The 16,842-nt window shown below is 35.3% G+C and overlaps 1 protein-coding gene across 6 annotated transcripts in view; it reads left to right on the forward strand.

The window, feature by feature from the left end:
• Window positions 1-16,842, forward strand: part of LOC114652243 (WD repeat-containing protein 7) — a 535,548-nt gene that overhangs the window by 78,596 nt on the left and 440,110 nt on the right. For 5 of the 6 annotated variants that reach the window (XM_028802521.2, XM_051928322.1, XM_028802524.2 and 2 more), the window contains 3 exons: window positions 4,244-4,379; window positions 7,974-8,222; window positions 9,792-10,012. In XM_028802521.2, the coding sequence (XP_028658354.1) occupies window positions 4,244-4,379; window positions 7,974-8,222; window positions 9,792-10,012 (606 nt within the window). The remainder of the gene's footprint in view (window positions 1-4,243; window positions 4,380-7,973; window positions 8,223-9,791; window positions 10,013-16,842) is intronic. The other variant, XM_028802523.2, reaches the window with a different exon arrangement.

Raw genomic sequence — 16,842 nt, forward strand, 5'->3', positions numbered from 1 at the left:
GGATGAGTTTCACCGGCATTAACTCATCCAAGATCAGGCATCTGATCTCGGATGATTTAAGCGACATATGGAAAATACCCCCTAGCTCTTATGCTGGTGTTTGCGACACGTGGCATAGCATTGTGTCCTTAATCTTAATGTGTCCAAAGACATCAATTCACAGTGCGACTGGTACTATTAAAATTACATATTATCTCAAAAGCAAAGTTGTACTTTTTAATTTGTGCATTTGTAATTAGTTTTTAATGGCTTTTTAGAAAATTTATTGTAAAAAAAACTTGGAGTGTATTACTGGCCACATACATTATCCCCGTCTTTAGTATAGTTAAGTGCAAAATTTAGCATGAATTAAATGTGGTTTGGCCTCCTGTACAGCACTGACTGGTTGAAAAATATTTCCCCTTTGAGATTTTCATAAATAAAGGAAAACCTCTTTGAGAACAAGCAATATCCCTTAAGCATGAAAAATAGCTTTGTGGAAGAAATAGGTTTAATCAAATTTTTACCAAAATTTAGCCAAAACCTATGTTATTGTTGATAAGATTATTAGTATTAAAGCAGATACAAGTATCACATCTATTAACTATGCTTAAGATCTACCCCTAGAGGATTAAGATATGTAGGAGCTTAAAAGGAAATTCAGAAATCATTCCCACACCATTGATTGTTGGGTAAGAGATACAGTGTTAAAGCAAATTAACTCCTTCATGCTCTGTATTTTTAGTTGCAGAAAGAAGGGGAAGCATGTGAGTATTGTATATAGTATTGGGGTCAAGGAACTCCTTGTTGCAGATGGAAACAATAGTATGTACATATCATACATGTGAAAATGAAGTCTAAACTTTTGCACTGTGAAACGTCGTCAGTGCCAGGCATTATGTCTTCATCTTACCTTTCAGAGTACAAAAGTTAATTTGTTTCATTGTAAAGTACTGAACATAACATGTCCCATGTATACATTCAATTCATTATTTAAGCTCTAGGGTTTCAAGGGTCTTCCTTAAATTATTTGCTATAAACATGCTCAGTGGTTATTATATTTAATCTAGACATTTCATATCATAACCATAGTAATGTATGCACACTTTTTCTGAAAATTCCATAAATATGGGAACATGGCTTAAATCGAGGTCTTCATCCACACATAGGGTGTGGGTTTATTTGAATTAACCTTTCATCCTGTTCTTTTGCATAATAATTAATATCTGTGATATTATTAGGTGAACGTTTTTTATTGCTGTGCTGAATTGATTGCTTGCATCCACCTGGCATATATTGCCGAAAGTCTCCTGCTTGGTGCCAGATGTTGCTGGGATTGGCTCTGGATCTCTGTGTCCCAGTAATGGAAAAAGTGGGATCAAAATTTGGACAGATTAATTGAAGATGCAGGGAATTTCGATGTTCTTTGCTGCTTTCATTTATTATCTCAGCATTGTTCCCACTTGTATAATTTAGCGTGGAGTTTACTTGTTTTTAGTATGTCTGTGTGATTGAAAACTGAAGATTTGAACCTTAATAACTGTCCCATTATATGCATATTTCTGCCTGCTGCAACTGCAACTGAATCTTCACTGCTGCAGAAAATCAGTCTGGTACAAGAAAGTGAAAGGAAAGGAGTGCAAGAATAATATTTTGTAATTAAATGTGTTTAAAAATTATTTGCATCCTTTTATAATTTCATTATGTACCAAACTTTATTTGAAAAGATTCTTATGTTCCAATACCTCTCAATATGGATTAATAGATAAATGCCTTTTGAAAGAAAAAAAAACACTTTGGTATACAAAAGAAAAATGTTTAGAACATAAGAACATCAAGCTTCATTGTTTAGCTAATAGATAAGCTGTCCCAATATGCCATCCAGATACTTCTGTCAAAGTTTCTGCTTCAACTACAACTCTCTAAGTAAAGAAATGCTTCCCTGCTTTAGTCCCCTTCATTCTCACTGATGTCCTCAAGTTTGTGAATCACTGTTAAGTTGAGAGAATTTTGCTGATTTACTTTATCAATGCCTTTGAGAGTTTACTCTGTCTTACATGTAATGGAGATTGAGTTCAGAGCCCTGTGAAAATCTGAGTCCATTATACAGGTACTTTGAAAGTAACAGCATCAATAAAAACAAAGAACAGTAAGTACTTTTTTTTTTTTCAGCTCTATTCTTCCAGGAAGCAACATCTTGTTTAGTTTATGGAAATTGATGTTTTCCTTCATGTTTTTCTTGTGTTTCATTTCTGTTGGTACTCTAACAGAAAAAAAAATGTTTTTTGTGCAGCAGTTGTAAAAAATGTATAAATATGAACTGGATGACAGTTGCTACTTGAGCAGGAATTGTAAATAGCCTGCACACATATTAATAGTTCCCAGTTACACTCTAATATTTATAGAATTAGCAACATAGTGATGCATCATAATTCCTCTTTAGAAATTAAGTTTTAAAACATAACTCATGTTGTTAGTACTGAGTCTGTTTAGGGCATCTCGCATTTACAGGAATATGCATTAAAAATAAAAGGCAGTAACAAAATATATTGTATTTGTTATTGATGTATTGATAAACTGTTACTATTAGTTTGTCTTACATTTGGATGTTATTTGACTTTCTATTAAAAAAAAAAGCTTCTAAAAGAAAAAAAATATTGAATTTACAGTTACGCTTGAATGTGGCAATTTCAGCTCTGTATTAACTAATTAAGTTTTATAGATTGTGAAATTTCAATTAACAGTGTGCCAATATTCTCTGCATAGCACACCCAATTTTTAGGGCACTTATTATTTTTTCCTTTGGTCTGTATCAGAAGTTAGTGTGCTCTGAGTTCACCGTTGGGAGACATACTGTATGCAGATAAAATTCTCAAACCTCCTTAATCCAGGTCTGAGTCAGCATTGGACGCAAAGTAGGAAATAACTCCCTACAGGGCAACAGTCAACGCAGGACCGATTCATGCCTTCACTTGCACTTGCACTTGCACTTTTACAAGGTCAATTTATAGTTACTAATCAATGTAACTTAGCTCAAACAGAATGTTAAGTCTATGTAATAATAAATAAGCAGCTTAAGTGTTTCAACTGATTATTTCATGAGCATTGAGGGTATTAATAATAGTCCTGTACTGGAACAAAAAAGAACGTCTATTTCTGGTGTAACAAAATCGGCTCCAGTCACAATGGTTTGGGGCAGCCACCCGTATAATATGTTCCTGGCTGCAAAAGGTTTGAAAAATGGTTGATATGTTTACAGAACAGAGCCCAAAACAGAAGTGATTAAGTGGAAGTAAGATGGCGGTTTTAAGGGTTGGGAGAGGAAATGAGGTAATCCAAGCCGGAACCGGAAGTGACGTCTTCGGGAACGGAAGTGACATCATCAGTGGTGCTGGGGCCGGAAGTGACATCTTCTGTGGCGCCGGAACCCGGTGGGATTTCCCAAGAATGATCTGCAAGAAACTGAGAGAGACAGTCAGCACACTCTGCCACCCCCTGGTCTGGCATAATATTACTGTTACTTAAGCCCTTTAGCTGCCTCCTAATCGCACGTGTGTGACACTGGTCTGTAGTTTAATGAATGAGATACAGTAAGCAAAAGTGGTCATAATGTGCAAGTGTTTGTACAGTTAATGGTGAATAGTACTGTCTTTTGCCTGCAATTTATTTTTCTAAAGTGACTTATATCCAGGTCATTCCTTTTACATCCCATTTTATGATCCAGATTCTAGTGTGACCGATGTATTAAGACAACTTATTTGTGAGTAAATGTATATTAAGTGTGAATTATCTTGCAACGCTAATATTTTTTTGTTACGTACCCTTAATTATTTGTAATAAGTCAAAAAATTCTTATTAAAATTACAAGATTTAATATTTTCTGATAATGTGTTCAAATGTTGTAGTAATTTTTAACTGACAATCTTAAACTTTGTTGTTTTCTGTGTATGTATGTAATTAATAAAAAAATAGCACTTGACACAGTTAACAGTTGAGTATTTTAACATTTGTGCACAATATACAAGTATTTAAAACACTTAATTTCAGTAAGGGTACTACAGAATTGTGCATATAAGCTTGAAGGTAATATGTGTTTGGCTTTCATTAGATTATGTAGGCTGAGCAAGCTTTCAAAGGGTTTTGTTTTTTCTTGATCTATAAGCAGATGTTTCTGTGTTTTCTGATATATTTTAAAATATCATATTCAGTAGCCAGAACAATTGTTTTACATTTTTTCTTTTTCTTTTTTCTTTCTTCTTCAAAGCTACTTATATGTCCACCGGTTACCCGCTTTTTTTATGGCCGCAGGGAGCCTTTCCATAAACTGTTAGTTCAGGGGGACTCTGCTGGAAGACTCTCAATTTGGAGTGTTATGGACACATTTCAGGAGAAAGGTAAAGGTAATTGAGCCAGTTTTGTCTCTGCCAACATCATGAAGTTTCTAATAATAAAAATAGCAAATATTGACCCAGTATTAATGTGAAGTGTTGGATAAAGGTTTACTTTCCACATTAAAGTTAAAGCTGTGGCTTTTAAAATACAGTATTTCCTAATGTAGAAGAAACATTAGCTTCTGACCATTGCAATACAGTGATGCTTTAAAAACTGGATGTTTTTACAGTTTAATTTTTTTTTTATCTTGGAAATTCAGATTCTCTCACCTCATTTTCTGCATATCCAAGCAGGTTGTTGGAGTCAACACTCTTTGCAGTGAAGCTCATGCATCCCTTTTCACAGCCACACTTGCCAGCTCAATTTTGTTGGATCCCAAGATGTTCCCAGCCCTTCTGGGAGATAAAATCCTCCATGGGATCTCATCCCAGTTCAACACTTTCCATACCAGGAGGTATCCATATCAGATGCCTGAACCATCTCAATTGGCTCCTCTCGAGACAGAGGGTCAGTCGCTTTCCTCTAGGCCTCCCCTAAATGTCTGTGGTTCTCACCCTATTTCTAAGGGAGAACCCAGACAACACTGCTGAGGAAAATCATCTAGGCAGAGTGTACCTACAATCTTGCTTTTTTATTTATTTCCCAAAGCTCATAACCATAAGATTGACAGCTTTGCCTTTTTACATAGTTCTTGCTCAGCTCCTTCTTCACCACCATGGATTAGTATAGTGATCATGTAACTGTACTCACCACACTGATTGGTCTGTCAATCTCTCTATCCCTTTTTCCCTCACTCATGAACAAGACCCCAAGATACTTAAAACCCTTAACTTGAAACAGTAACTCACCGTCCACTCAGAGAGGACAGTTCACCTTTTTTCCTACTGAGTACCATGGACTCAGATTTGGAGGTACTGATCCTCATCCCTGCTGCTTCACGCTCAGTCGTAAACTGTTCGAACACATGCAGGAGTTCACAGTACTATGAAGCCAACAGGTCCATGTTGTCTGCAAAAGCAGTCATGCTATTCTAAGGCCACTAAACTGGACACCCTGTTCTACCTGGCTGCACCTTGATATCCTGTACATGGAAGTCACAAATAAGATATGAGACAAAGCACAGCCCTGGCAGAGTCCCGCACACTCTGAGAATGGTATTGACGTGTTTCCAAGTATACAGACACATCTCTCACTGTGATTATACAGGGACTGAATAACCCTTCTTTGGGACCCCGGAACAACATACTTTCCTAGCAGTCCCCTCCTCCGCTCCCCACAAATCTCTCGAGGAACATGGTCTTATATTTTTGAGGGAAATTCAAATTGACACCTGTTTATGTTAAGCTTTATAACTAATCTACACAAACTTCTTTGTTATATAAAAAGTGAAAGAAAATAATTTAAAAGTTTTAAATACCAAATCAAGGTAATGTGTTGTTTTAAATGATTATTTATTCACTTAGCACTTGAACACTTGTTCATTCTTTTTATGGGGTCACTCCAAAACTGACATCTTCAGCTTATTTACTTGATTTCAGAAGTAATACACTCATCTGTTAGATCCCATAGTTGACTTTACTTGTTATAGTCTGTGCCATGAAGGACAGTGATCTTTTCGTTTACTATAATGCAGTTATAAGGAAGCATAAATCTTGGAAATATTTAGGGTGTTAAAAGTTTTCATGAGTACAACATGTTCCATTATTTAAAAATGGTAAGTAGTTGGTACTCTTATTTTTAAAATTGGAGTAATTATATCTAATGGTAAAAAGATTTCTATACAATAAATATTTTATAATTTGTGAAAAATAATATAAATTTTACAAGCTTATGTTTAAATAAATCAAAAATATATTTAGACATGAAATTTACATTTTCCTGTCATGTTTTTGCTCTAATGCTGTTTTTTGTAATCCATGTATATGAATAAGGATTGTGGGATTTCTTAAATCTATGTATATAATTGTTATATTTTCCACTTTTTCAACTTTCATTACAATCGTTGTTACAATTCAGATTACCTCTGTAAGAATTCCAGCAAAGTGACACCTTTTATTGGCTAACTGAACAGATTACAATATGCTTGCTTTCAAGGTAGTTGAGGCCCCTTCTTCAGGCAAGTTATAGTCAAAGGTATAGTGAAGGTGTCACTTTGCTTGACTTCTCATTCCATCCATAATGGCTAACACGGTATAACACCCTTCTACTACAGATTAGAATAACTGGTGGCATTGTATCATTTGCTCTTTAGATAGATAGATAGATACTTTATTAATCCCAATGGGAAATTCACATTCTTCAGCAGCAGCATACTGATACAATAAATAATATTAAATTAAAGAATGATAATAATGCAGGTGAAAAACAGACAATAACTATGTATAATGTTAAATGTTAATGTTTACCCCCCCCTGGATGGAATTAAAGAGTCGCATAGTTTGGGGGAGGAACGATCTCCTCAATCTGTCAGTGGATCTTGATTTAGGCGTATAATCGTTCTTGTCAATGTAATCATTATTCTGAAAGTGTTCAGTAACAAACAAACTACAAAATTGTCATTGAAAGTAATCAGGTGTCCTTCTGTCATTTTTTTCTCCTAGCACAGCGTGATAGGGTTTATCCATTGCCATACTCACTGGTCTCTTTGAGAAAGAGGCAGAATTGTGGGCCTGCCAAATCCTTCACTTAAGCCTTACTTCCACAGAGCTTGTTAGAACGGTCTACTTAAATTTCAGTACAAGCAGTGGAATCAGCCACTAAACTTGATCATAGGAAAAGGGCTAAGAAGTGATACTGAAACAGGTGACATGGTGATATGCTAGTGTAATTTTATGAAGACAGATAGACATGAATAACCAGTAACTGCCCTGGACATAATGAATTAAATTCTAAAGGTTAAAATTGTTAAAGACCTCTGCTTGCTTCATAATTACTGCCCTTTACACTGTTAGTTTAGTACTATATGCAGTTTTTGTTTATGATTAGTAAATAATCTGTTTAATCTGGATTAGCTCTAGGCATATTAGAGAGAGTCATAAATGGCTCTGTTATAAAAGCCTTATTATCATCTCTTTGTTCTTTTGTTATGGAAGATCAGTCCCAGATGAAAGTTTTAAATCCATATCTTTGAAGCCAGAATTTTGCATTTATAGGACAATTTGAGCTCTGTAAATATTGTATGTGGTAGGTTTGAACCTTGTAAATGCAATATCCACAGAGAACCTAGTGGGTGTCCTTTAGACATGAAAAAGGACACACTCTGAGAATTCTTTATAAATAAAATGCTCACTTAGTGCTCATATCCTTTAATTCCAAAAGCAATTTAAAAGAGCAGCTTGTGCCATTTGGCAACACAGAAAGATGTCCTAATAGGTGGGAGGAATAAAACCTGATGATGATACATTTCTAGATTTAATGTGAAAACTGTTAAAATAAAATGCATTTTTGTATTCCACAAATGAATTAGTCATCACATCAGGGATACATGGCACATTGTTTAAAATGTTCAGATTGATATTAATAAACACAATAGTAAGTTTTAAGTAGTTCCTTGAAAACTAATTTTTACTTTATTCTATTTTCCTTTTTTCACCCTCACTTAGAAGTACAGGTTACAGCATCAACAAGTCTTCAAGAGTCATTTGATAAACTGTCTCTTAAACCAGCTGGTATTATTGACCAACTAAGCATGCTCCCTGGTACAGAAACACCTCTTAAAGTGACAGCAAGTGTATATATTCCTTCTCATGGGCGACTGGTATGTGGACGAGAGGATGGCAGTATCGTGATTGTTCCAGCCACTCAGACTGCAATTGTACAGCTACTGCAAGGAGAACATATGCTCAGGCGAGGTATGTTAATGTGACACATTGAAAGGGACTATTCAAAATTACCCCATTTACATTTAATGTAGCCATGGCCCTTAATAATTTTTTGCTTAGGGGTTCAGGGTAAGTTAGCTGGTTAACATCACAGTTTCCCCTTTACACTGTACTAATTTCCAGTGGACTTTTCAAGTGGTTGGTATGTCAACCAGAGAGTTGTACAAGCTATTAAGGGGAATGGAAAAGTTCTGTTATATTTCCTAACTGACAAATTCATCTTCTATTCCACTTCTTAAATGCTGATTATCTCCTTTTTTCTCTTTTCCTATACTTTTTAGTTAGGTATTTATCCTAACATTACCCTACCCATCTACCTTTTTTTTTTTTTTTTTTTTTAAATCATTTCATTCATTTATTTGCCACTGTGGAAACATAAGGCTGTGCAGTGCCCTCTGGCAACAGTCAATAATGGTACCTCTCCAAAAGTATGAATTGTTGAGCACACATTTTAGTATTCCTAGAAAAGGCCTTTTTCAGCTTTTAAATATAAATATTGCTGTTCCCTTGAGGTTTTCATTATGGAAGCTTTGTAAAACTACGGAGCCTTTAAACCTTATTGTCTTTGGCTGCTGTTAGACTTCAGCGCTAGCAGATTATTTTTCCAACATTTGCATAAAGCAAATCTTAAACATGCCTCATTTGGAACTTAAGAAGTTTCAGGGTTATATAATATATTTATAGCAATGCTTTTTTATACTTTATATACTTGTAAAATCCATGTTTCATCATTCCCAATTTTAATAGGAAATTATTTCTTATTTTGTTAATAACTTTAAAAAAGCAATACTTTCTCATTTAAACCCTTTAAAATGGAGTGTTGTGCTTTACCTTAAATACAAAGTATATGTTAATTGGTAAAACAGTCGATTTTGTGCTATTCTGTCTTACTTAAAATATGAAGATGGGCAACCAGTAGTGACTCAGAAATGTACACAAATTAAATTTGATAGACTCCTCTTCCAGTTTAAACAAGTGTGTGCTGAAATAAGCTGCAGAAAGAAGAAATATAAAAACTTACCTACTTGTGTGTCACTTCTGCCAGGGTATTATAAAGCACTGCTATCTTTGTTAATATGGGCCCCTGAGTGAACTTATTTTTTTGTTTTTAAAAAGGTCTATCAATATATCGTTTAAATCAGGTGCCAGTCACTTCCTCTTCACTAACCTTGAAGAAATATGCATTTTTTTTTCAAGAAATTATTTAGTATTTGTAATTTGTTATCTTTTCATTTTATTTCAGCTTATAGTAATTATATTAGGAAGTTGGGTTTATTAAATTCACAGTATTGCCACTATATATCATTTGAACAATTATTATTTTTGCTCTGGCATTAGTGATTACTTTATTCTCAAGGAGTTGATATGCTTTTAAGAAGGTATTTTTGTATTAATTCTTAAAGGGCTTGGTGGATTTTTGACACCAGTTGCGCTGTATATACTGTATTAGAATCTTCTTTTGAAATATGTTAAATATGAATGTTGGGTATTCTTTCAGTGCCCTGTTTTTTGTTTTTAATTTATAAATGTTTTCAACAGGCTGGCCACCACACAGAACTCTTCGAGGTCACCGGAATAAAGTGACATGCCTGCTATACCCTCATCAAGTATCCCCACGTTATGACCAGAGGTGTCTTGTGTCAGGAGGTGTGGACTTTTCTGTAATTGTATGGGACATTTTTTCTGGAGAAATGAAGCATGTTTTCTGTGTCCATGGGGGTGAAATCACTCAATTGTTGGTCCCTCCAGAAAACTGTAGTGTGAGTATCTTTTTATGTTCTCTTTTCTCAAAAAGTAAAATAAGAAATTCCATGAAGTTATTATTTTTCCTTGGTAATTTCTCATTTTCTTTCCATTTGATATATAACAGGTGTTTTTTCTTTTATTTAAAATATGTTTTAGTCAATAAGGGTACTGGTGCACTTGGAAGACCTACATAGTAGTGTCACAGTTTCACTTAATGAATCACACAATACCAGCTTTTCTGAGTGCTGTTTATGATACCATGAAGTGAGCAGTGCTGTTCTGCCGTCATGGATTGAGTCATGCAGACTCCTCCTAAAAAAGAAAACAAGCCCACCGATTTCCTTTTGCTCATTTCCCACTCCTTTATCTAGTTATGTCCTGCTTCCGTCTTTTCTCCTGATCTAAACCTGTCCACCCTTTTCTGGCAGCTGTATACCTGTCACTCATCTATGAAGAGATGATCCATGTCCTCATATGAAGTGTTTTTTCTGAGCTCTACCCCTGCTACACAATGAAACAATAATCAGAAATGCAAAGATGTCTTCTGAATTAAGAAATAGAATATGGAAAATGTAAGCAATAGCTTTATGTAGAGATTTTTAGAACCCTAACATTTTGTGTATATGTTATGGCCAAAACCCGAAATTGGCCAAAGCGGGAAGTGTCCGGCCAAATCGGGAAATGGCCAATGTCGCTGTAAAATGACCAGCCAATGTCCAATCTTTTCCTTGATTTCGGGATTTGGCCAGCCAGTTTGCGAAATGGCATGGGGCGATCGGCCAAAGTTAGAAGAAAAAAGGCATGAGTAGCTATTTGTTTGCGCACTTAGTAGTGCAATTGCATCGAGTATAACCATGGCGGCTCTTGTTCAGAAAGCGGACGCCACTTGGTTGTTTCACAATAATTAAGATTAGGTATATAAGTAGGTTTCACATTTCTGTTATCATTTTAGCCCTAAAATAGTGACTTAACATCAAGGACCTATTTTATTGACCTTAAGGTTAGTGTAAGGCGAGGGGAAGGCCAACTCAAGTTGCGTCCACTTTCTGAACAAGACCCGCCTTGAGCAACTTCTCGTGCAGAGTGGAAAACTCACTTCTGAATGTGCATCTGAAAGTTTTTAAGCCTCTTCGCACCTTGAGCGGACAGTGTTACATCAACGCATCGGATTTTGGCCAGGGAGTTCTCGCCACTTCATGAAGTAGCATATACACTGGTCATTTCTAGTAATTCAGACTTTGGCCACACCTCGCGGCCAAAATGCAAAACGGCCGGCAAGTTCGGGAACAGGCTGAACTTCGGGTTTTGGCTGTATCATATGTAAATGTATAACACGGTGAATTATGGCTTATGTGTTGTTTTGCACCATTGGGAATCTAGATATCAAACCTGGGCCTTTTAGTTTGTTATACTATGTTTTGTTATTTAAGTTTAATGTCACTGTTCTCTGTGCCCACTGTTATGGACTCATTCATACAGTTCGACCAAGTATGGTACACAGGGGCACCGCTTCTTCATTTAGAATTGCCGAGCCAAGCACAGGACTAGAGAGCCTAAAGACAGACTAGTATATTTTTGTCTTCTGTCAGTACACTATTCTCATTCCTTGTTGGGAGAATGAGAACTGTATGTAGGCATTGTACTATTCCTGTATTTTTGAAGGTGGGGTTTGAGTCCTTTCCTGTCCTTGTTTAGATCCGGAGCCAAGAGCCTGCACATGGAGCAACATAATATAAGGATGGACCTATGACCAACACTTTGAAGCTGCCGGGCGGAAGAGTATGTCTTCTGTCCGAGGCCGGGCAGAAGATTATATGTCTTCTGTCCAGTTAAAATCTTTTCAGCGTGGCAAACGAAAGATGGCAAGACTGAGTAGATCAAGTCTCTCACATGCTTGATATGTCTGTCATAAGCTTCCCGTTTGTAATACCGCGTGAACCCGTCAATAAAGAGCTAGATTATCCTTTATGCTTCCCGTGTAATCTTGTAACCGTCATATTGCATGAGGGGTGGGGATAATACCTTTTTTATTTATAATTATTTAAATTCAGGTTAATTAAAACGCCGCAATTCAAAAGAACACATTTCCAGAGAGCTAATGCCTCTTAAGGAAACAAATTGGCGTAGTCGGCAGGATTGGGGCTACATTAATAACCGTATATAATTTATAATATATATATATATATATATATATATATTTATAATATGCTTCTGATAATGACGGCAATGAAGGGTTCGGTCAAAATATTGAATATATTTGAGGGTTTAGTCACGCGCTCAGACATGGATGCCCTGTGACCGAGTTAAGATGCCAGACCCTAATTGGAATGGGGATATTACGAATCAATAATAATCGTAATTAATCCCGGCAAAAGACAAGAGGCGGTCTTGTTGCTGGTCATGGGCAAGAAAAGACAGCTGCCAATGTGGTAGCATCTGTTAAACTATACCATGCAAGTTGGAATTTTAAGTCCAACGCATGGGTATAAATGTGGGATTAAACTGGACAAAAATAAATAGAAACAACAGTTTTAAACTTATAGCACAAGACTGGTTGTCCTGAATAACATGAAACGGCACTCGCGTGAACAACACAGATTATTTAACTGCCGTACGAAGTCCAAAACCTGCCTGAAAAGTAAATGTCGTGTTGGGGAACACTTATTTAAATAAGTTGCATCGTTTAGCCATTAGAAACAATATTTTGAAAAAGCAATAAAGACCTGCGCATTAAGATATGATGTAGATAGGCATGCTGGCACTTACTTACTTTGTATAATGAATCAATTCTGCATCCAGAGGATCTGAAGTCGATTATTTACAGATGAACGGTAAAAATGCTGATAAAATCCATACCGGCTCGATAAAATAAATTGTAGAAATCTTTAATGGCATAATAGAATCCAATGCACACGGTTCGTCCACGTGTTAAAACACAGTGAGTGACCTGGGCAGCTGTTGTAATCACTCTGCCTTACAGGTTAAAGGTCATAGGTTTTGGCAGCCCACACTTATGATGGTACTGCAAAAAAAATCATGTCGTGTGTTTAAACACACAGAAAATATTGAAATCGCCTTTTAAATATAGCTTAAATTACGAACCTACTGTCATAAGCTAATGTTTAAAAAGAAACTGTAATGCAAAGAGCTCTAACTAAAAATTGGATAAGTGTAAATTTAAAAATGAGACAGTGTCTCATATAACAAAGAAAGATAATTATCGATTTGTGTAATTGGTTTAATGCAAATGAATGTCTCCACTTTTGTTTAAGACTTGTGAAAGTGCAAAGCATTTTTCTTTTTAAACCCTGATCAAGTTTAAAGGAAGGATGCTCTTTTAATAATACTAAATGAGAAGGGAGACATGTTTTTGCGATAAGCAGCATGTGCCCAGTTGTGCATGAATGAAAGTTGTGTATTTTAAGTGCTATAAAGGAAGAGCATGGTGGCGCAGTGGTCAGCACACTTGATACGAATAAAGGTTCAAGCACGTATGTTTTCCTTGTTAAGTCAGAATGTTCTTTGTGACCGTGTAACTTTTGATGGGAATGCTTTCTTGTTGTGGAATTGTGCTGTGTGATTTCCCAAGTGGATTGTCCTCGTTGTCGCTGGAATTGTGGCCCGCCACGGAAATTAGTGTTTCCTCGTTGATGCTGTGTGCGATTTCGCCACGGATTTTTTTCATGATCTGGAACATAGCGCGTATAAAACTAAGGTAAGATGAATTCCTAATTTAATGCTTGCGGCCTGAGAAGTTGTTTTAATAAGCATGAAGGAAATGATGCGTTTAAGTGTGTTGCATGGTGAAACCTAATAGGAAAAAAAGCACATCCTCTAGTGAGTTCATAGTACGTGTGATAGAGATCTCTGTGAATGAATTACAATTGAAAGAAAACTTTATTCTATGAATGAAATGCAATTGTAAAAGAAAATGTGAGTATGTGAATATGTGAAGATATTTCAAATAATGAAGCAATTGCCAAATACTGTATGTTGAAATGACTGAAACAAGTGAAGGCTGATTGTTTGTGAACAGTTGCTTTCCCCAGTATGCTGAATGTTGTTTAAAGAACTTCTGTGTAGTCAAGTAATTTTGCTTGGGCATGAAGTGGGATTTAGAATCTAGCAAAGAAAATAAAAGAATAAATTATTCTTATTCAGAGTCTGGGGTAGCAAATGCGTGTTCATGTTATTTGTAAGACGGTGTGTGTGTCAGCTGACTAATTAATAATGTGAAGAGAAACCCCTAAAAGGTGGGAGACATCCCATATAATAATATAATAACATAATTGTTATAGTAATCGGGAATCATATTCAAATTTAATTGTTTTAGTAATGTATGTACTATCTAAAAATGTTGGTAAGTAAAAAGTGATCATGACTGGTTAGTAAAGCCTGGAATGTTTTGAAGCCTACAAACAGATGCAGGTTTAAATACAAGATGACCTATGCCCTTGCAAGGCAAAAAGACAGCCAGCTGCACAGTCAGTTAAAGAGTTAAGAATTTAAATATCTGAATTTCAAGAAAAAGTATTATAAGCATAAAGTTTTATATATAACTTCAAGCCTATAGATGTTGTTTTTCCTACAGATTCATCAAAACCTGTGGCTAACGGATGAAAACAAATTATTTTGTTTTTTTTCTATACAAGCTGCAAGACATAGCTTAATAGCAAGTTTGGGCAGAGAAATTAAATAATCTGACCAAAGGGTGGTGAATGTTTTATCAATCATAGATTAATGAACAGCAGTTATTGGAATTATTTTCCTTGCATGCTGATTAGTGCAAGTGTTATCATGTATAATAAAATGTTTAAATGAAAAATACAAAGGTTAAAAATGTTCCTATTTTTAAAACTAGACTGATTTATTTCTCTAATTTTCATATAAAAACAGTATAAAGGGTTTACATATTTTGATGTATAACAAATGATTATTATTATCATTTCAGTAATTACAAAATGTATGAGAACTGAATACATGTATTTTGTCTCTGTGAGTGATTAATTTTATGAAGATTTGTTATTATATCAATATATTAAGGTCAAATGCTCAGTGATAATGCACTTAGCTAAATAGAATATTCAGTTATACATTAGAACCATTAGTCTATATGAACTGTGCTGTTGTAATATTTAGATAAGCTACAGTTTGTTCTACGGTATTAGACATTGTAAGATTTTGTTTTGACAAAAATGAAAACACTCAAAAGTACAACTATGTAACATCCTGTAATGTATAAATGATGTAATGTTTTAATTTTGATTAGTGTATTATTCTACTGAAGAAACATTTTTCATTAGCCTAGTTTAAATGTAATAGTTTGTAATATTTAAATTATCTCTAACTGTTATTTATGATATGAAACTGAGAACTATGGGTCTAGAATTGCCATTAATAGTGCTGCATTATATTATACATGATTGATGAAGAATTGTTTTATGTTATGTATTTGCTCTACTTTTCACCCTTCTTTTAGTTCAGCCTAGCAAGTATTTTAGTTTTGGCCACTCAATTTAATGGTGCCAAAAGTCTCTCCAAGCCAGTGGTAAAAGGTTTTATCAATGAGGTGGTGTTATACAAAATGAAGATTTTAAAAAGACTGTACTAATGACTTTTTAACCTGCTGCACATACCTGATAATAGCTGGAGAAGAAATGATTTGCTTTTCCAGAGTGGAAGAAGTGCAGAAGCAAAGAAAGATTGTCCAGCTGAATAGGTTTGAAGCCATGCTGTGTGCAGACATTTTTGCTGCAAAACTAAGTTATATGGACTCTAACAGAAACAGGCTGTAAAATGCCACTGAAGTGAGATGACAGCTGTTGAAGGCTCCCATGAATGAATGCTGAATGCAGGGCAAGCCAAGGGAGAAGTGTTCCTCTGCTAAAAATGGACAGTCACCATGTGTGCATCTCATGAGATCTATTGGCAACAGGACTGTTTAAATTTTTTATTTCCAGCAATGGTAAAAGACTTTAGTTTCCCGAAGCAGTCATACTTTGTACAAAAGAACCTGCAAAGCCACCAAGCAAAAGACTGTATCTACAAACCACTGGGTTGGACAAGGCATGAATAGAGAAAGTTTAGGAATAGACTTGAAAATGTTATAAGAGGGGCTCAAAGGTATGAGGATATGCATAATTAACCACCAGTAATGTTTAAAGTGTAAATTGAATGGGTCTATAACATCCAATAGTGAAGTTGGGGAGGATATAAAGAACGTACAATTATGCAATAATACTAGTTTAAGAACAAGTAATAATCATAGCAATAGATCTATAATAGCATCTAAGTTATGTTACAACTATTAGAACTTATAACAAGGGATCAGACACCAAAGGGTGGGGTACACATAACAACATACTGAATTTAGAAATGTTATGAGTACCAAAAAATAGTGAAATCCATTAAGATGCTATATAGAATTATAATATATGATGCTATGATACAACTGATGAGATATAATGATCACTATGTAGTAACACCATGTTAAATGTAACTGTTTGTCCAAATGTACTGTAACTTGTCATTGTTAATATTTACGCTGGTATTAGATGAACGGTACAGAAGCTATAGTGGTATTACACCTCACATTTCCACAAATGATTTTGAAATGTCTACAATGTAAAAAGGGATCTAGTACCTTTTGATTTGTGGATATGACTTTCAAGTATTGTTTTTTTTGTCACAGACCATGTGACAAAGGGTGGCGTGTTATACTATGTTTTGTTATTTAAGTTTAATGTCACTGTTCTCTGTGCCCACTGTTATGGACTCATTCATACAGTTCGACCAAGTATGGTACACAGGGGCACCGTATCTTCATTTAGAATTGCCGAGCCAA

The sequence above is a fragment of the Erpetoichthys calabaricus genome, chromosome 5, assembly GCF_900747795.2.
Source record: "Erpetoichthys calabaricus chromosome 5, fErpCal1.3, whole genome shotgun sequence".
NCBI classification, from domain to species: Eukaryota; Metazoa; Chordata; class Cladistia; order Polypteriformes; family Polypteridae; genus Erpetoichthys; species Erpetoichthys calabaricus.